Source organism: Bos taurus, chromosome 16, assembly GCF_002263795.3.
Source record: "Bos taurus isolate L1 Dominette 01449 registration number 42190680 breed Hereford chromosome 16, ARS-UCD2.0, whole genome shotgun sequence".
In the NCBI taxonomy this organism is placed as follows: domain Eukaryota; kingdom Metazoa; phylum Chordata; class Mammalia; order Artiodactyla; family Bovidae; genus Bos; species Bos taurus.
The window spans coordinates 30,182,119-30,203,338 of record NC_037343.1 but is presented as its reverse complement, the minus strand read 5'-3'; the positions used below and the strand labels follow the sequence as shown (position 1 = coordinate 30,203,338).

The 21,220-nt window shown below is 35.2% G+C and overlaps 1 protein-coding gene across 11 annotated transcripts in view; it reads left to right on the top strand.

Moving 5' to 3' along the window:
- CDC42BPA (CDC42 binding protein kinase alpha) overlaps positions 1-21,220 on the top strand; it is a 297,315-nt gene that overhangs the window by 48,457 nt on the left and 227,638 nt on the right. For all 11 annotated transcript variants that reach the window (XM_024976363.2, XM_059875458.1, XM_024976359.2 and 8 more), the window contains exon 2: positions 5,948-6,039. In XM_024976363.2, coding sequence (XP_024832131.1) covers positions 5,948-6,039 — 92 coding nt within the window. The remainder of the gene's footprint in view (positions 1-5,947; positions 6,040-21,220) is intronic.

Genomic DNA, 21,220 nt, shown 5'->3' with positions numbered 1-21,220 from the left:
GGAACCAGTCTGTTGTTCCATGTCCAGTTCTAACTGTTGCTCCCTGACCTGCATACAAATTTCTCTTCATTAGCCATTTGCATTCAACACATTGAAAAATTGGGATAGTAACACTTATTGCATAGTTTGTTTACTTGAGAACAAAGCACTATTTTATTTATCTTTATACCTCTTACATCTTATAAAATGCTCAGCATATAGTGAGTATTCAGAGATACTTTTTGAGTGAATAAATATTGGTAAACTATGAGACTTCTGTAGAAATTTGTGAAACTCATTTTTGAATGTAAATAGAATTGTTTTGTTGTGTCAAAGAAATGGTATTTTTGCTAGCATTTTCCAGGAAATAAAGAATGGACAGAATTATTCTTTTAATTCATGTTGTTAATAATACTACAAGGTGCCATAAAATGTGGATATCTGACTGAATCCTTAATCATACATGATTTAACTACTTATTTGCTTGGTGCTTGCAGAATGTATACTGTTGCATGGAAAGATAATATCATTTATTTTTTGACATATTGTTACTCTTTGTACCTTTGCTAAAGATTGTTTCAGCAACCATTTGCTTACCTGAATTGTATTTCAGATACTTTAGTTTTTTAAAAAAGTTTCTTTTCCTGTTTTATGATAGTGTTTTAGAGGATTGAAATACTTAGATTTCTAACCTTTTAGATAATGTTACCCAGAGGAAGGCATATATAGAATTATTCTTTAACCATAGTTGTCTGTGTTGAATTTGCTGTCTTTGAATTTAGGGTCAGAAAGAAACACAGATAAAGAACGTATCCTCTGCTTGGATTAAGATATTTGGAAATCTTGAGGGGGACTGGGTTATAAAGAGAAGTAGAAGAAACAAAGAACTGTTCAATGTAATGTAAGCTGTGTTGTGATATTTTCCAGCTCTAGATGACAACTTACTTGTCTCCCCTGGCTGGCTCCAGGTCTTTATTTTTAATTTACACATTCTATGTGTACCAATTTTAGCCAAGTATTTCCGATACACTGGTGTAGAAGCAGGGAAAGAGAAGGACACTAGTCTCAAGATTATTGCAGTATATCTTGCCATGGCCTTATAACCCTCCTACACCTTTGTAGTGATGCTTTCTAATGCCCACTTGACTTCACATTCCAGGATGTCTGGCTCTAGGTGAGTGATCACACCATTATGATTATCTTGGTCGTGAAGATCTTTTTTGTACAGTTCTTCTGAGTATTCCTGCCACCTCTTCTTAATATCTATTGCTTTTGTTAGGTCCATACCATTTCTGTCCTTTATCAAGCCCATCTTTGCATGAAATGTTCCCTTGGTATCTCTAATTTTCTTGAAGAGATCTCTAGTCTTTCCCATTCTGTTGTTTTCCTCTTTTCTTTGCATTGATCACTGAAGAAGGCTTTCTTTCTCTTCTTGCTATTCTTTGGAACTCTGCATTCAGATGTTTATATCTTTCCTTTTCTCCTTTGCTTTTCACTTCTCTTCTTTTCACAGCTATTTGTAAGGCCTCCCCAGACAGCCATTTTGCTTTTTTGCATTTCTTTTCCACGGGGATGGTCTTGATCCCTGTCTCCTGTACAGTGTCACGAACCTCATTCCACAGTTCATCAGGCACTCTATCAGATCTAGGCCCTTAAATCTATTTCTCACTTCTACTGTATAATCATAAGGGATTTGATTTAGGTCATACTTGAATGGTCTAGTGGTTTTCCCTAGTTTCTTCAATTTAAGTCTGAATTTGGCAATAAGGAGTTCATGGTCTGAGCCACAGTCAGCTCCTGGTCTTGTTTTTGCTGACTGTATAGAGCTTCTCCATCGTTGGCTGCAAAGAATATAATCAATCTGATTTCGGTGTTGACCATCTGGTGATGTCCATGTGTAGAGTCTTCTCTTGTGTTGTTGGAAGAGGGTGTTTGCTATGACCAGTGCATTTTCTTGGCAAAACTCTATTAGTCTTTGCCCTGCTTCATTCCGTATTCCATGGCCAAATTTTCTGTTACTCCAGGTATTTCTTGACTTCCTACTTTTGCATTCCAGTCCCCTATAATGAAAAGGACATCTTTTTTGGGTATTAGTTCTAAAAGGTCTTGTAGGTCTTCATAGAACCATTCAACTTCAGCTTCTTCAGCGTTACTGGTTGGGACATAGACTTGGATTACTGTGATATCGAATGGTTTGCCTTGGAAACAAACAAAGATCATTTTGTCGTTTTTGAGATTGCATCCAAGTACTGCATTTCTGACCCTTTTGTTGACCATGATGGCTACTCCATTTCTTCTAAGGGATTCCTGCACACAGTAGTAGATATAACGGTCATCTGAGTTAAATTCACCCATTCCAGTCCATTTTAGTTTGCTGATTCCTAGAATGTCGACGTTCACTCTTGCCATCTCCTGTTTGACCCTTCCAATTTGCCTTGATTCATGGACCTGACATTCCAGGTTCCTATGCAATATTGCTCTTTACAGCATTGGACCTTGCTTCTATCACCAGTCACATCCACAACGGGGTTTTGTTTTTGCTTTGGCTCCATCCCTTCATTCTTTCTGGAGTTATTTCTCCACTGATCTCCAGTAGCATATTGGGCCCCTACTGACCTGGGGCCCAGTGTGGAATGTGAATTCAAGTGGGCCTTAGAAAGCATCACTACGAACAAAGCTAGTGGAGGTGATGGCATTCCAGTTGAGCTATTCCAAATCCTGAAAGATGATGCTGTGAAAGTGCTGCACTCAATATGCCAGCAAATTTGGAAAACTCAGCAGTGGCCATAGGACTGGAAAAGGTCAGTTTTCATTCCAATCCCAAAGAAAGGCAATGCCAAAGAATGCTCCAACTACCACACAATTGCACTCATCTCACACGCCAGTAAAGTAATGCTCAAAATTCTCCAAGCCAGGCTTCAGCAATATGTGAACCGTGAACTTCCAGATGTTCAAGCTGGTTTTAGAAAAGGCAGAGGAACCAGAGATCAAATTGCCAACATCCGCTCCATCATGGAAAAAGCAAGGGAGTTCCAGAAAAACATCTATTTCTGCTTTATTGACTATGCCAAAGCCTTTGACTATGTGGATCACAATAAACTGTGGAAAATTCTGAAAGAGATGGAATACCAGACCATCTGACCTGCCTCTTGAGAAATTTGTATGCAGGTCAGGAAGCAAGAGTTAGAACTGGACATGGAACAACAGACTGGTTCCAAATAGGAAGAGGAGTACGTCAAGGCTGTATATTGTCACTCTGTTTATTTAACTTCTGTGCAGAGTACATCATGAGAAACGCTGGGCTACAAGAAGCACAAGCTGGAATCAAGATTGCCGGGAGAAATATCAATAACCTCAGATATGCAGATGACACCACCCTTATGGCAGAAAGTGAAGAGGGACTAAAAAGCCTCTTGATGAAAGTGAAAGTGGAGAGTGAGTAAGTTGGCTTAAAGCTCAACATTCAGAAAACAAAGATCATGGCATCTGGTCCCATCACTTCATGGGAAATAGATGGGGAACCAATGGAAACAGTGTGAGACTTTATTTTTTGGGGCTCCAAAACCACTTCAGATGGTGACTGCAGCCATGAACTTAAAAGACGCTTGCTCCTTGGAAGGAAAGTTAGGACCAGCCTAGACAGGATATTCAAAAGCAGAGACATTACTTTGCCAACAAAGGTCCGTCTAGTCAAGGCTGTGGTTTTTCCTGTGGTCATGTATGGATGTGAGAGTTGGACTGTGAAGAAAGCTGAGTGCCGAAGAATTGATGCTTTTGAACTGTGGTGTTGGAGAAGACTCTTGAGAGTCCCTTGGACTGCAAGGAGATCGAATCAGTGCATTCTGAAGGAGATCAGCCCTGGGATTTCTTTGGAAGGAATGATGCTAAAGCTGAAACTCCAGTACTTTGGCCACCTCATGCGAAGAGTTGCCTCACTGGAAAAGACTCTGATGCTGGGAGGGATTGGGGGCAGGAGGAGAAGGGGACAACAGAGGATGAGATGGCCGGATGGCATCACTGACTTGATGGACATGAGTCTGAGTGAACTCCGGGAGTTGCTGATGGACAGGGAGGCCTGGCGTGCTGCGATTCATGGGGTCGCAAAGAGTCGGACATGACTGAGCAACTGAACTGAACTGACTGACACCTTTGTAAATAATCTACTTGTAAATAAAGTATTCTCGGATTGAAATGATTTATTTCTATTAGGACCCTCAGTGATTTCACAGTCTCACCATTTGTCCAGTCCAGTTTGTTCAAAACCAAGATGTCTTGTTTATTTTATTGAAATGTTAACTCCCTGGCTTTACGTCTCTCTCTCACAGTATGAGATCCTTTATACCTTCATTCAGATTTGATCTGTTTATTTGATCTTCATCTTTTCCTGTGTGTGAATTCCAAATAAGAGTTTCAATCTGTATTTCCTTTCCTGACAATCTACAGCAGAAATCTAAACCACTGCAGAAACTTCTATACCAATGCAGAAATCTCTCATAGACTGTGTTCTGCAATGTGGAATACCCCTCTTTTCTAAACTAGTTAGGGCTAAATATCTTAGACCAAAACAAGTGGTAAGGCATTCTGTGTTTCTTTCACTCTTCTAGTGCTTAAATACATACCCTTAATCTTCTACACTCTGGTCTATGGTAGGAAGGAGAAGAGAGCTGTACCCATATATAAAGACTTTTAGTCATATTGACTCCTTTTTGTGTGAGAATAAGGAGGGACATCAGGGGAGGAAAGGTGACAGGTCTAAATTTCTCTCAGAGACAGCAGAACATATAATTTATTTTATAATTTTTTTAAAAATTTCAATATATTCCCTATAATTAATAATGTTTAAGTTTCTTGCATGGCATCCTAGGCCATTTCCATTTTCCATTTTCTAGCCCTGATTTCTTTTTTATTGTTACAATTCTATTACAGCAATTATTTATTTACCGTTATCACCCAAAGTTCACTTTCTTGCTTCCCTTAATTTGCAAATATCTCTCCCTTTGCTGGGAATGGGGCTTCCCTGGTGGCTCAGAAGGTAAAGCATCTGCCTGCAATGTGGGAGACCCGGGTTCAGTTCCTGGGTTGGGAAGATCCCCTGGAGAAGGAAATGGCAACCCACTCCAGTATTCTTGCCTGGAGAATCCCATGGACAGAGAAGCCTGGCAGGCTACAATCCACAGGGTATCAAAGGGTTGGACACGACTGAGCGACTTCACTTTCACTTTGCTGGGAATATCTACAGTGCAAACAGGTGAAGTAGCGAAGTTTACTTAGTCCTCAAGGCCCAGGTCCAAACTTACTCCCTCATTAGTGTTCACGTAAGAGGATTAGGGTTCCATTCTCACTGACCCTGAAGCGCTTTGTGTCTGTCTCTGTTAGAAACTTTGATCACATTATTATGTTATGTGTTTACATACTGTGTAAACAGTCTTTCAGAAAGACTGTGAAGTTCTTGAATGAAGGTACCATATTGTAATTATATTTGTTTAAAACTCCAGTAATTGTCACCATGCTTTGTATAATATCAGCTCTTGCTAAAGGAATGTTAAAAGAAGAAATAAATGAATGAATGTGGCAGAAATTTTGATTTACTGTGTGGGAACTGCTGAATCTCTCTGGTGCCAACATACTTCCTTTTACTCCTTGAATCTTTGTGTTAAAACATATATCTAGCATTGAGTTAGAATACATGGGATGTTTAACATAAGAATATATTGATCTCATTTGTATGTCACTGCTACTTTGTGTTATTTCATATGTTGTTTGGCTTTTAAAAATATGTTTTCCACCAAAAATATAATTCATATGTAAGAAATAAATGAAACATGGAAATTAAAACTATTTCTTCTCAGTATAGTTTCATGGGACTATTAAATACGTCAGCTTAATTCTTAATCATAATGTTTAAGAAATTCTGTTTACATCTAATTTGTATCACATTTCAATAATTGTTATTACGTTTTTGTTTCAGCTAAACCATTTACTTCTAAAGTGAAACAGATGCGATTACATAGAGAAGACTTTGAAATATTAAAGGTGATTGGTCGAGGGGCTTTTGGAGAGGTAAGAGATAAAGATTTTATAGAGATCTGATGTTTGTTTTGCAAGCTATTTTATACAGTCTTTGAAAGAATTTAATGAAATATTATTTACTTGCTTTTGTAATTGATACTATTGATCAGAAATCATTAAATTTTGAATGAAATCTTTCTACATGGATTTTTTTCCCAGTATACTTCTATTTTTTATATGTTATTGAAGTTTGAGTATGTGGACTCTTCTGTTTGTCTGTTTGTCTCTCTTGTGTCAATAGTACACTGCCTTAAATTAACTTTAGTTTGAGAAGTCTTAATATCTGGTAGTGTATTTACTGTAACTACTTCTCTCTTTGCCTGCCTTGTTAACCCTTTATATTTTCATATAATTTGGAATAAATGTTTCAGTTTGTACTTACTCTTGAAAATCCACATCTACACTCAGCACTCACATATCTGGAATTTTGATGAGGATTGCACTTAACTAGAGATTACTTTGAAGTTAATTTACATCTTAATAATATTGAGTCAACCAATCCATGAACATAGTATGTTCCTTCATTTATTTAGGGCTTTATAAATTTAACCCATGAATTATTTGTAGTTTTCATTCAGTAGAGATAATTTATGCGTTTTTCAGCAGATTTAGTCCTAGGTATGTTATATTCTTCATGCTGTTTTAATTAGATTGTTTAAGTTTTATTTTCTAATTGTTTTTACTAGTGGTTAGAACTACAATTGAATCTTGTTTATTGACTTCATACTCAGCAACCTAGCTAATTGTACTTTTAAAATCATGAATTGTGTTGGCTTTTAATCAGTGCTTTATCAGCATCTTTCGAGACATGGCTTTTCTCCTTAATTAGTTGAGTTACATTGATGTATTTTCAAATGTGAAACTAACTTTGCATTTCTAAAATAAGCCAGCTTTGTTGGGATATATTATCCTTTTAATTTACTGCTGGACTTGGTTTACTATTAGTGTGTGTGTTTTGGATCTTTAACAGGAATTGGCCTGACATTTTCCTGCTTACCACATCCTGATCAGATTTTGGTATCTTGGTTATACTGGCCTCATAAAAAGAAGGAGGTGTTTCCTCTTTTATTGTTCCATAGAAGAGTTTGAGAAGAATATTATTTCTTCCTTAAATGCTTAGAAGATTTCATTGGTGAAGCCATTTGAGCCTGGAGGTTCCTGTAGAGAGAGTTTCAAATTATGTATTCATTTAAAAAAATTGAATTGGACTATGCGGATTTCCTGCATAGGTGTGTCAGTTTTGCTAGGTTCATCCATGTCACCTAATTTTTCAAATTTATTACTGAATTGGTCATTAGCACTTCTCATTTTTTTCATTTGTTATGCTTTGAGGTTTATCAGTTCTGTTATTTTTTTCAGTGAATTAACTTTTGCCCTTTGAATTTTCCTATACTAGATTTGTTTTCTGTTTCATTAGTTTTTGCTCTTAAAATATTCTCTGTCTTTGGTTTTAACTTGCTGTTCTTTTTCTAACTTGTGGAGATAGAGCATTAATTTCTAGCTCTTTTCTATACTTTTTCCTCTAAGCAACTTTAGCTATAGCCAAGTTTTGATGTGTCATATTTTCATTATAATTTTCCTTAAAATACAGTGTAATTTCCAATGTGATTACAGATTTCTCTAGTGGATTTTTTTTTAATCTTTGATTTTAGAAGTTTATTTCTCAGTCTCTACTTGGTGCATTTTAGTTATATTTCTGCTTCTGAGTGATAATTTAATTCTAGAGCAGTCAGGGAGTATGCACTGTGTACCTTCACATCTTTGAAATTTGCTGTCTGGTGTTCTATAAATATCAGGTGAAAGATATTAATCTTGTTTAAATCTTCCATATCCTTAGTGTTTTTCCTGCTTGTTGCTTCATTTCCTGAGAGAGGATTTGCTTATTTCTTTTTTATTTTATTTCTTTCAGTTTTCACCGATAGCAGATAAACATTATTATATCTTCCTAGTTATTAACTCTTTTATCAGGATGTAATGATACCTGTTATCTCTAAGTAATAAAGTTAAACTTTACTTCATCTGATATTAGTTGAATGATTCCAGCTCTTTTTATTAGTCTTCTACATTAAACATCTTATTCCACCCTTTTAGTTTTAGTTTTCTATAACCTTGCATGTTTACCATTTAATAAAATATAGTTTTTGGTTTTTAATTTGGTCTGATAAATTTCTTATCTTTAATTGGAGTATAGTCAGTTGGCATTTAAATATAATTACATTATTCTTATTTGTTTTCTATTTGTCTTGCACATTTAGTATTATCTTTCAATTCTTGGGTTAACTGAGTATTTTAAATTATTCTTTCCCCCTTCTATTAATTTCTTAGCTGCACCTTCTTTTATTGGTTTCCTGAGATTGCTTCTTCTGTTCTTAGTAAATTTGTATTGAGTGGCCAAAAGTTTGTTTGGGTTTTTCCAGAACATCTCACAAAAAAACCTGAATGAACTTTTGGCCAATCCAATATTTTGCCATTTCCCATTTTTTATTTTTTGTCATTATTGTCTTTTAGCTCTACATGTATTTGAAACCCCCCAAAATATGATTATACTGTCCCTCTTCATTTTAGATTTACCCATGTATTTACAGTTTTTTACTCTTCGCATTCACATATTTATTTATATTTATATATTTGTTTTTGATTGGCATTTCCTTTTGACTTAAAAATGTCCTTTAGTAATATTTTGCCAGGTCTGCTGAGATAAATTATCTGCCATTTTTTTTCTGAAAATACATTTATTTTGAGGTATTAACAAATTTGTGTTATATACATACTTAGCTCAGTGAATTTGTACATTTGCATGAACTTCTGTAACCTTTATGTTGATCAAAATAGGCTTCTATTCCCGCATCTCTGTGAATAACCACCTTCTCAGTAACCATCTATTCTGACTTCTATAATTATAGGTTTATTTTGCCTGTTTTTGAATGCTATACTAGTGGAATTATATAATGTATATATATATTTCTTTCGTTTCTGGCTTCTTTTGCTCAGTATTATGCTTATATAATTCACTTTTGTTTTTTATTGATCCACAATATTCCTCTGTATGAATATACTGCTGCTGCTGCTGCTAAGTCGCTTCAGTCGTGTCTGACTCTGTGCAACCCCATGGACTGCAACCCACCAGGCTCCTCTGTCCATGGGATTCTCCAGGCAAGAACAATGGAGTGGGTTGCCATTTCCTCCTCCAGTGCGTCAAAATGAAGTCGCTCAGTCGTGTCCGACTCTTAGCAACCCCATGGACTGCAGCCTACCAGGCTCCTCCGTCCATGGGATTTTCCAGGCAAGAGTACTGGAGTGGGGTGCCATTGCCTTCTCCAATGAATATACTACAAGTACTCAAATTTATTTTTGACCATTGTTATTAATGTTGTTATGGATGTTCATATACATGTTTTTTGGGAGACAGAAGCATTCATCTCTGTTTGCTATAACCCTAGTAGAATTTGGGTCACATGGTAGGCATATTTAGATTTAGTTGGTAGTGCCAAATAATATCCCAGTTGGTTAGGTCAGATTATACTCCCGCCAACAATGTGTGAAGGTCCCAGTTGCTTCACAACCTCACCAGCAGTTGGGTCAATTTTTAGACTTTAGACATTTTTTTGGTGGATGAGTAGTGGTATTGATTGTGATTTCATTTTATATTTCCTGATAATATTTAAAGTTGAGCCTATTTTCATATCACTTCATGTAACTTGGACATCCTTTTTCATAAAGTGCACATTTGGGGCCTGGGGGAGTGGGAACAGGTGACTTATTGGTATATTCTGGATACAAGTTCTTTGTTAGAGGGGTGTGTGTGTGTGTGTGTGTGTGTGCACGTGTGCATGTGTGCGCACGCATGCTCATGTATTAAACAAAATCTCTTCCTGTCTGTGGCTTGACTTTTCTCTGTATAGATGCTTTTATTGAAGAAAAGATTTTAATTTTGGTGAAATCCATTTAATTAAGCTTTTCTTTATGATTAGTGTTTTTTTGTATTTGTTAAATTTTTTCTACCCTGAAAGTCATGAAGATGTTTCCTGTTATATAATCTATAAAAAATCTTTTTCATTTAGGTCTATGATCCATCTGGCATTATTTTGTGTCTTGTGAGGTATAGTCAAGGTTCATTTTATTCTTTGTGGATTTCACAGCATCATTTATTTAAAGACTACTTTTCTACATTTGACTGCAAAGGAACTTCTGTTGGTCAGGTGTTATGTGTGATACTTTTATTAATTTTTAATAGTTTTTAATGTAGAATTTTTGTTCGTGTTTCATTAAATTTATTTTTGGGTCTTTGATGTTTATTGATGAACCTATAACTGCTGCTAGACTAGAACTACAATTAATTTTTGTGTATTGATCTTGTATTTAAATCTAGTGTATTTATAAATTAAAAAAAAGTTTCATGTGCATAGTCATACCATTTCCAAATAATGACAGCTGTTTTCTTTCTTTCATTTTTCCTTTTATTTCTTTTTACGTATTATTGCAATAGAGAATATTTTTGCTTAAAACATTGAATTCAGTTGTTGAAAATAAATTTTTGTGTGGTTTGTAATTCAGGGGTAAGTATGAAGTTTGCTGCAGCTTTTTTTTTTTTAATTGTTACTCTTTTTAGGTTAAGGATGTACTCTTTTTTAGGTGAAGGAAGTTTTCCTTGCAATTCTAGTCTGTTGAGAGCTTTTACCATGCATTAGAGTTAACTTTTGTCAAAAGGTTTTCTGTATCTGTTTTGATTCCTGATTTAACTTCTATATTTGGTTAATGTGGAAGTAATATTGATTAATTTTTAAATATACCAATAGTGGATTGCTATATAAATCTGGTTGTTCCTGATGTATTCTTTTAGTATATTGTTGGTTTTGATTTGCTAATATTTTGTTTTCCATTTTTTGTTATGTGCATGAAAAAGATTGGCCTTTAATTTATCTATCTTTTAATTTCCTTATATTTTAAAAATTATGCATATCTCTTAAGACAATTTGGGAGTTATTCACATATTATCAATTTTCTGAGTTTGTTTAAGATTATTGCTATTTCTTTATATGTTTAAAAGTATTCTCTAGTGAAGCCATCTAGACTAGGAGTGCAGTTTCTTTTGGTTGTTTGTTTATATCTTTGGAGGTAAATTTTGTATGTGTTGAAATACACTAGTTGTATTATGTACAATTCTATGAGTTTTGACAAATGGATTCCCCTTTCTCAAGATACAGAATGTTTCTGTCACTCTAAGAAGTTCCATTTCCTGTTAGTTTCCCATAACTTCTGTCAAGTGGCAACCACTGTTCTAAATTTTAACCATGTATTAGTGTTGACCATTTGAAAATTTCATGTAAATGAAAATCATACCATATATAATCTTCTGTGTCTGGCTTCCTTTGCTCAGAATCATGTCTGTGAGATTCATTCTTGTGATCAAATGTAGTAATACTTTTTACTGCTGATTAGTGCACTGCTTTTTTAGTATACCATAGTTTATTCTTCTATTGATAAACAATTGCATAGTTTCTCATTTTTGGTTGTTAGGATTAAAACTGAAGTGAATATTCGTGTACAAGTTTTACAGAACTGTGTATTCATTTTTCTTGGATAAATAATGGATTGAAACTGCTGTGTTAAGTAGTAGATGCATATTTAAATTGAAAAGAAACTGCCACATTTTTTTTCTAATAGGGTTGTACCATTTTATATTCCTATCAGTTCTGTGTTCTCACCAGTATTTTTTGTTGTTGTCGTTAGTCTTTTAAATTTTAGTCATTCTAATGGATGTGTAATAGTGTCTTATGGGTAAATTGCATTGTTATGTGGATTTGTGTTATATAAAAACAGAATGATGAATTTTTGTGTTATATCTTCCTTTGTGAAGTATATGTTCAGATATTTTGTTCAGTGAAAAAAATGAGGTATTTGTGTCATTAAGTTGTAAGAATTCTTTATATTTTATATTTATAAATGTCTTTTGTCAGATAAATATTTTGTCAGTATTTTCTCAAAGGCTGCATAAATTTCCTGTTAATTTTCTTAAAAATGTCTTTTGATGAGCAGAAGTTAGGTTTAATTTTATCAATTTTTTTCCTTTATGGTTATTTTTTTCCTGTGTTCTTTGTAATAAATCCTTATTTATATCCAGGTCACAGAGATATTTACGTATGTCTTTCCCTAAAACCATTGTAGTTTTAGCTCTTATGTTTAGATTGGTGATTCATTTCAGATTAATTCAGGTCTGATATGAGATAAGGATCGAGGTTAATTTTTTTCCATGTGGCTATCCACATGGCACATGGCAGTTGTTTCAGCACCATTTGTTGAAAAGGCTGTTTCTCCTCAATGAATTACTTCAGTTCCTTTGTCAAAAATGTCAGTTGACCATAAGAATGTTGATCTGATTTTCCTCTTTCTATTCTACTTCATCAATATCTTTTTCTATCCTTATGTCAGTACCACACAATCTTGATTTGTAGGTTTATACTGTAGAGTTGAGTGTTTGTTTTAACTGAGGACTTTTCCATTATTATATAAATGTTAGAAATCAGTGTGTCAGTTTCCATTAAAAACTTACTGGTATTGAAATTGAGTTTACATTCAATTTGTAGATTAATATTGAGAGGACTGACATCTTAATCTTGAGTCTACTAGTTAGTCCATGATCATGGCAGTTCTCTTTGTCTTTTAACTTTTTTAAAGAGTATTTTGTAATTTTTGTGTATAGATCTTGTTTATAATTTGTTAAATTTATTGCTAAAATTTTTATGTTTTTTGATGCTAATGTAAATGATATTTAAAAATTTATATTTCACATAGTATGCTCTTAGTGTGTAGATATACCACTCATTTTTGTATCTGACTTTATTTTCTAAATTCATTTATTATTTTTTAAATAGTTTTTTGGTTTTTTTGGTTGCTACTTTCTTAGTTGTTCCCTGCAAACAGCCATATTATCTGAGAATAGGAATAGTATCCTTTTCACTTTCTAGAGTTTGTGTTCTATTTCTCTATTTTGACTTATTATACTAATTCAGACCTCTAATATAATGTTGAATGGGTATCTTGAGGGTACATGGTCATACTTATTTCTGAATTCAAGGAGATAGGATTTAGTGTTTGACTAGTAAGTATGATGTTAATTATATGTGTTTTTGAAGGTACCCTTTATCTGATTAAAGAAATTAACTTCTGTTATTAGTTTGCTGAGGATTTAGTAGTCATGCGGATTTACTCTTTCATTCTGTTAATTTGGTGGATTAATTTGATGGATTTTTAAAATAGGCTTTGTTTTTTTAGAGTAGTTTTAGGTCCATGGCAAGACTGAGCACAAAGTACAAAAATTCTTTGTATACTCCTTTCCCTTGCACATGTGCAGCCTCTCTCATTATCAGCCTACCACACAAGAATGATATATTTATTATAACTGTTGAATCTACATGGACATATCATAAGGTATAGTCTATAGTTTACATTAGGCTTCACTTTTGGTGTTATACATTAGAAAAATGTATAGTTACATTTATCCAACATTTTAGTATAATACATAATAGTTTTTCACTGCCTTAAAAATCCTCTGTGCTCTGCCTATCCATCTCTTCCCACTCCTAACCTCTGATCACCACTGATCTGTTTCCTGCCTTCATAGTTTTGCCTTTTCCCAAATGTCATAAACTTGAAATTATACAGTATATAGCTTTTTCAGATTGGCTTCTTCCATGTAATAATAGTCATTTTAAGTTTCCTTTGTGTCTATATATTGCTCGATGGCGCCTTTCTTTTTAGCACCAGGGAATATTTCATTGTTTGAATGTACCACTGCTTATTTATCCTTTCACCTACTGAAGGACATCGTTGTTTTTTACCAAGTTTTGGTAATTATGAACAAAGCTGCTATAAACAGTCATGTGCAAGTTGTTGTGTGGACATCAACTTTCAGTTCGTTTGCCTAAATACCAAGAAACAGAATTGCTGAATCATATGTTTAAGAGCATTATTTAAGTTTTGTAAGAAAGCACCAAACAGTCAACCAAAGTGGCTGTACCATTTTGCATTCCCACCAGCAGTGATTGAGAGTTCCTGTCGCTCCACATGCTCACCATCATTTAGCAGTTGTCAGTATTTTGAATTTTGGTCATTCTAATGGATGTGTAGTGGCATCTTATTGTTTTAATTTGTAGTTCCCTAGAGGATGTTTGGCAACCCACTCCATTGTTCTTGCCTGGAGAATCCCAGGGATGGGGGAGCCTGGTGGGCTGCCGTCTATGGGGTCGCACAGAGTCGGAGACGACTGAAGCGACTTAGCAGCAGCAGAGGATATTGAGCATCTTTTCATGTGCTTATTTATCATCTGTATATCTTCTTTGGTAAAGCATATATTAAGATCTTTAATCTTTTAACAGGATGGTTTGTTTTCTTATTGTGGAACTTTAAGAGATTTTTTTATGCTACATTTTAGATAATAATCCTTCATCAGATATCTTTTGCAAATATTTTTTTCGCAAGGCTTGTTTCTTATGCTTTTGACAGTGTCCTTCACAGAGCAGAAGTTTTTAAATGAAGCCCAACTTATCAATTATTTCTTTCATGAATTATGCCTTTGATGTTATGTAGATTGATTTTCAAATATTAAATTACTCCCTAGGATAAGCTCCATTTGGTCATGACTTACTGTCCTTTGTGGCTTCCCTGTGCCTCAGCTAGTAAAGAATCCGCCTGGGAGACCTGGGTTCGATCTCTGGGTTGGAAAGATCCCCTGGAGAAGGGAACAGTTACCCACTCCAGTATTCTGGCCTGGAGAATTCCATGGACTGTATAGTCCCTGGGGTCACAGAGAGTCAGACACGACTGAGTGACTTTCACTTTCACTACTGTCCTTTTGAGATAATTGATTTATTCAGTTCCTTGATATTTTCTTAACTGTTTACATGTCTATATTCAGGGGAAATAAAGTGAAAGTGAAAGTTGCTCGGTTGTGTCCAACTCTTTGCAACCCCATGGACTGTAACTCATCAGGCTCCTTTGTCCATGGAATTCTCCAGGCAACAATACTGGAGTGGGTTACTATTTCCTTCTCCAGGGAATCTCTCCAACCCAGGAATCGAACCCAGTTCCTCTTGCACATGACTGTTTATAGCAGCAGATTCTTTACTGTCTGAGCCAAATGTTGACCTATAATTTTCTTGTTTTAAATCATGTCTGTGTCAAATATTGACATCAGGTTATGCTGGACTTATGAATTGGGGAGTGTTTTCTCTTTTTCAGAAAAAATATGTTTATTTATTTATGTATTTATTTTTCTTTAAAATTTACCAGTGACGCTATCTGGACTTGGGTATTTCTTTGTGGGGCATTTAATCCTACTAATTTAACTTCTTGATGCTTATAAAGTTAGCAAGATTTTCTATTTCATCTTTTGTCGCCGTCAGTAAGTTTTGTGTTTCATAGAATTTGGGTAATTCTTTTAAATTTTTGAATGTATAAGGTTGTTCATAATATCTGTTATTTCTTGATGTCTGTGGAATACAAGATGATATTCTCTCTTTTACTGCATATATTTATAATTCATGTTTTATTTCTCTTGATCAGTCATGTAGAAGTTTTTCAGTGTTGTTAATAATTGAACAAAGCTACTTTGGCTTTGTTAATTGTCTATATTTTTGTCTCTTTTTGGGCTTCCCTGATGGCTCAGCTGGTAAAGAATCTGCCTGCAATGCTAGAGACCTGGAGAAGGGAACGGCTACCCACTCCAGTATTCTTGTCTGGAGAATTCCACGGACTGAAGAGTCCATGGGGTCTCAAAGAGTTGGACACAACTGAGCGACTTTTACTCACTTGTCTCTTTTTAACTTAAACCTTTTTTTTTTTTTAGCATTTTAAAAATCTTTGTTATTTCTTTCCTTTTAATTTCTCTGGATTTAATTTGTTCATCTTCTATATGCTTCTCTAGACAGAATTAGAGATCTTTGATCTCTTTGATTCTTTTCCATTCCAGTTTAAGCATTAAAGCTATAAATTTCCCTTTACGTAGAGTTAGGTGTATCCTATAGATATTGATGTTATATTTTCACTGTCATTCATATCAAAATACTGTTTAATTTTGATGTCTTCTTTGATAAGTCATTATTTGCATCATTTACTTTTGGTAATTTTTGAACTTTGTGAACTCTTTTACTGTTATTGACTTAAATTCATTTTTTTTTTCCATCAGACATCACACTCTTAATTTTTCAAAAGTTTTAAGGTTTATTGAAATTTGCCATATGATCGGAATATGGCTTGTCTTCATGAACACTCCATGAGTACTTGAAATTAGTTTTTAGTCTACATTTGTTGCTTTTAGTCTTTATAAATGTCAGTTGGGTCAAGATGGTTGATGTTGTCATTAGATCTTCCATAATTTGTTGAGATTTGTTCAGTGTTTTTGAGGGAGGGGTATTAACGTCTCCAAATATAATTGTGAGTATGCCTGTTCCTCCTCCTGTAATTTATCACTGTTTATTGTATACGTTTTGGAATTCTTAAGGGGGTATACACTTTTTCCATTTTTATGTCTTCCTGATATACCAACCCTTTTAGCATTATGGAATGTTTACTTTAGATAAGGTAATATTCCTCGTGTTGTAGTCTAATTTGTTTCACATAAATATAGCCTTTTTCTTTTCGCATTTGCATTTAAAGGGAATGTCTCAGGCATGCCATATAGTTAGGTTTTGCCTTCCTTATACACTATGATAATCTCCGCACTGTTTAGACCATGGTCAGCAGACTTTTTCAGTAAAGTGCCAGACCGTAAATATTTAGATCTTGAAGGAAGACCGTGTGGTTTGTGTGGCAGCTGCTCTATTCTGTCTCTGTAGTGTGAAAGTAGCCCTTGACAATTTGTAAATGAATGGATTTGGTTGTGTTCAAAGAGAGTTTTATTTATAAAACAAGTATTGTGTCATATTCACAAGCCACAGCTTGTGAAGCCTGTTTTAGACAATTTTTAATTAATATATTTATAAATGTAATAGATTTAGCTATGTCATTTGTTGTTTGTTTTCTCCTTGTCTCATCAGTATTCTATTGATCCTTCCTTTGAGTTGCTAGAGTATTTTTTAGTGATTTATTATTTATGATTTCTCTGTTGACTCTTTTACCACACATCTCTGTATTATTTTCTTAGTGGTTGCCCTTTATTATGGATCTTTTTTCCCCATTCCAAGAAGTTAGTGTGTTTGAAAAAGTGTCACAATATTCTTACTTATCACAGAAACATCAATGTCTGTTTCCTTCTTACTGATAACTTTGCTTTCTTTCTTCTTTTATGTTAGTACATAGCCAGAGAGTAGCATCAAATAAATTGCTGAGAATTAGAGCCAGACAGAAGTGAATTGCAGTGACCCAGAAAAACATGCACATAATTCGTGCCAAAAAGTATATTAATCAGGTATAAGAACTGGAAAGGGTTAAAATTCTAATTTGCCAATATGATATTATTATATATCTTAGAAACCCAAGATAATAACTGAAAGCTACTGTAAATTAAAGAGATAATAATTAGACAGAAGTCTTGAGTTTTCATATGTATAAACAACCATAGTTGAAAGATAATGGAAGAAAAAAATGCACATCTTAAAAGTGTTAATTCTTTCTAAATTAATTATAGATTAAATAACTAATATATATGCTAATTATTAGACAGGCTGACTCTAAGTTTAGGAATATAATTAAGAATCATCAGAAGAACTCTTAAAAGTAGAGTGATGACAGACCCATTATATAATTGAAACATGTTATAAAGCCTCAACAAGTAACACATGAATAAGAAGTCCAGAAATGGGGTCAGTTACATAAAGGAATTTAAAATTTACTAAAGACAGGATCTCCCATTAGTACAAAAGAGATAGAATTCATAGTAAATGGTCTTGAGACAACTGGATCGCCAGTTGGAAAAGTCCATTTGTGGATCCAGTTAAAATTCATACCATATATTAGGAGAAAGTACAAATGGATCAAGTGTTCAAGTATAAAAGTAAAATAAATGTAATACAAAGTACCCATCAATGGATTGACTAAGCTGTGGTCTGTCTACCTATGGAATGCTGTGTAGCTGCAGTAAAGAAAAAGTTCACTATGCTTCTATGGAGAAATCTATAGGATACATTGTGAAGGGAAAAAATCAGGTGTAGGACAATGTCTTTAGAATACTATCTTTTGTTAAAAAGAGGTAGAAATATTATGATTCATACTTGTGTTTTCATAAAGTGTCATTTTAAAGGGACAAGAGGGAATGGGGTAGACAGAAGTGTGAGTGACACTTGTTGTTTTAATTTTGGAAATGGTGTATATGTAATCTATTTTAAAAGTCATTAAAAAATTCTTCCAGATTGAGATGAATTAATTTGCAGGTTCTGTGAATCATTTAAGGAAGAAGCAATTCTAAATTTAAATTTCCTCAGATAATAGAAAAAGAGGGACAAGGAAGAAGCAATTCTAAATTTAAATTTCCTCAGATAATAGAAAAAGAGGGACCACTGCCCAGTTCCTTCTATGAGGCTAGAACAATCTTGTTTCTGAACTCTTGACAGTATACTGAGTGAAGGAGACAACAGGGAAAAAATGCATATAATTTGCTTTTATCACATATGTCAGGGTATTGGTTATCTCTACTGGGAAAGCAGAAATTGTGGTCAGGTGAAACATGTCAGGGATTTCAAGGTTGCCCCAGGGTTCTGTTTCTTAATCTTAGTTTTGGTTCTGTTTTGTTCACTTTATAATTGTGTTGAACTCTACCTTTATTTTCTTTATGTATTTTATAATCAATTACAAATGTTATATAATAATGAAAAAAGCTATAATAATCATAGAATATATGTTCATCTAACAAATTAGCTTTAAAATGTGTAAAGTAACAACTGATAGAATTTGCAAAGGGGAATATAAGAACTTTCAATAGTTTTAGAGCTTTTAACTCTCGTCAAAAATTGTCAAGCATGTAAAAAAATCAAGACTTAGAAGTATTTATTATTTGAAGGTGGAACTCTTTAATGACATAGTTATTCTATTCTGTGTTTAAATATTTGACGGAGCAGTGATTTTAAAAAATGGTAAAAACTGTTTTCTCCCAAACTAGTTTCACAAAGGGGTTACAGGTCAGTTAAATCTGTATCTAGTGGGCAACACCTAGTTTTGTTTTCAGTTTTGGCAACCCACTCCAGTATTCTTGCCTGGAGAAACCCCAGGGACAGAGGAGCCTGGGGGGTGCTCCTTCGGTCGCAAAGAGTTGGACATGAATGAGGGAGGAAGTACACACACATTTCTTTTTTAAAAGCTAATTTTACTTATTTATTTATTTATTTTTGGCTGTCCTAGGTCTTCACTGCTTTGCTCAGGCTTTACCTACTTGTGGCGAATGGGGCCTGCTCTTTGTTGTGGTGCATGGGCTTCTCATTGTGGTAGCTTCTCTTGTTGGGGAGCACAGGCCGTAGGTATGTGGGTTGCAGTAATTGCAGCAAGCAGGCTCTAGAGCGCAGGCTCAGTCGTTCTGGCTCGTGGGCTTAGTTGCTCCGTGGCACGTGGAATCTTCTCATACCAGGGTTCAAACCTGTGTCCCTTGCATTGGCAGGTGGATTCGTATCTACTGCGCCACCAGGGAAGTGCTATTTGAAGCTATTTCTGTTGTCAGCTGAGAACTTCCAGATGTTCAAGCTGGATTTAGAAAAGGCAGAGGAACAAGTGATTAAATTGCCAACATCCATTGTATCATAGAAAAGGCGAGAGAATTCCAGAAAAAAAATCTACTTCTGCTTCATTGACTATGCTATAAAGCCTTTGACTGTGTAGATCACAACAAACTGTGGAAAATTCTTAAAGAGATGGGAATACCAGACCACCTTACCTGCCTCCTGAGAAATTTGTATGCACGTCAAGAAGCAACAGTTATAATGGGACATGGAACAACGGACTGGTTCCAAATTGGGAAAGGAGTATGTCTGTATATCGTCATCTGGCTTATTTAACTTCTTATTCATGATGCAGAATACATCATGCAAAATGCCAGGCTGGATGAAGCACAAGCTGCAATCAAGATTGCCAGGAGAAATATCAATAACCTCAGAGATGTAGATGACACCATTCTTGTGTCAGAAAGCAAAGAGGAACTTTGCTTTCTTGATGAAAGTGAAAGAGGAGAGTAAAAAAGCGGCCTAAAACCCAACATTCAAAATTCAGCTTTCATAAAACTAAGATCATGGCATCTGGTCCCATCACTTCATGGCAGATAGATGGGGTAACAATGGAAACAGTGAGAGACTTTAATTTGGGGGGATCTAAAATCACTGCAGATGGTGACTGCAGCCATGAAATTAAAAGATGCTTGCTCCTTGGGAGGAAAGCTATGACCAACCTAGGCAGCATATTAAAAACCAGAGACATTACTTTGGCAACAGAGGTCCATCTTGTCAAAGCTGTGGTTTTTCCAGTAGTCATGTATGGATGTGAGAGTTGGACCATAAAGAAAGTTGAGCACTGAAGAATTGATGCTTTTGAACTGTGGTGTTGGTGAAGACTCTTGAGAGTCCCTTGGACTGCAAGGAGATCAAACCAGTCAATCCGAAAGGAAATCAGTCCTGAATGCTCTATGGAAGGACTGATGCTGAAGCTGAAGCTCCAATATTTTGGCTACCTGGTGCAAAGAACTGACACATTGGAAAAGACCCTGATGCTGGGCAAGATTGAAAGCAGGAGGAGAAGGGGACAACAGAGGATGAGATGGTTGGATGGCATCACTGACTCGATTGACATTACTTTGAGCAAGCTCCAGGAGGTGGTGATGGACAAGGAAGCCTGGCATGCTGCAGTCCATGGGGTCTCAAAGACTCGGACACGACTGAGTGACTGAACTGAACTGGTTAGAATGTATACTCTGCAACTAGCACAGCAGTTCTAGCCACTGTTAGAATTGCTCATACTATGATCAGCCCAAGTGAAGTGAAGTGAAGTTGCTCAGTCGTGTCTGACTCTTTGCAACCCCATGGTCTGTAGCTCCAGGATCCTCTGTCCATGGGATTTCCAGGCAAGAGTACTGGAGTGGGTTGCCATTTCCTTCTCTAGGGGATCCTCCTGACCCAGGTTTTGAACCCGGGTCTCCTGCATTGTAGGCAAACGCTTTACCATCTGAGCCACCAGGAAAGTCTTTACAAATAAAGTCTTTGTA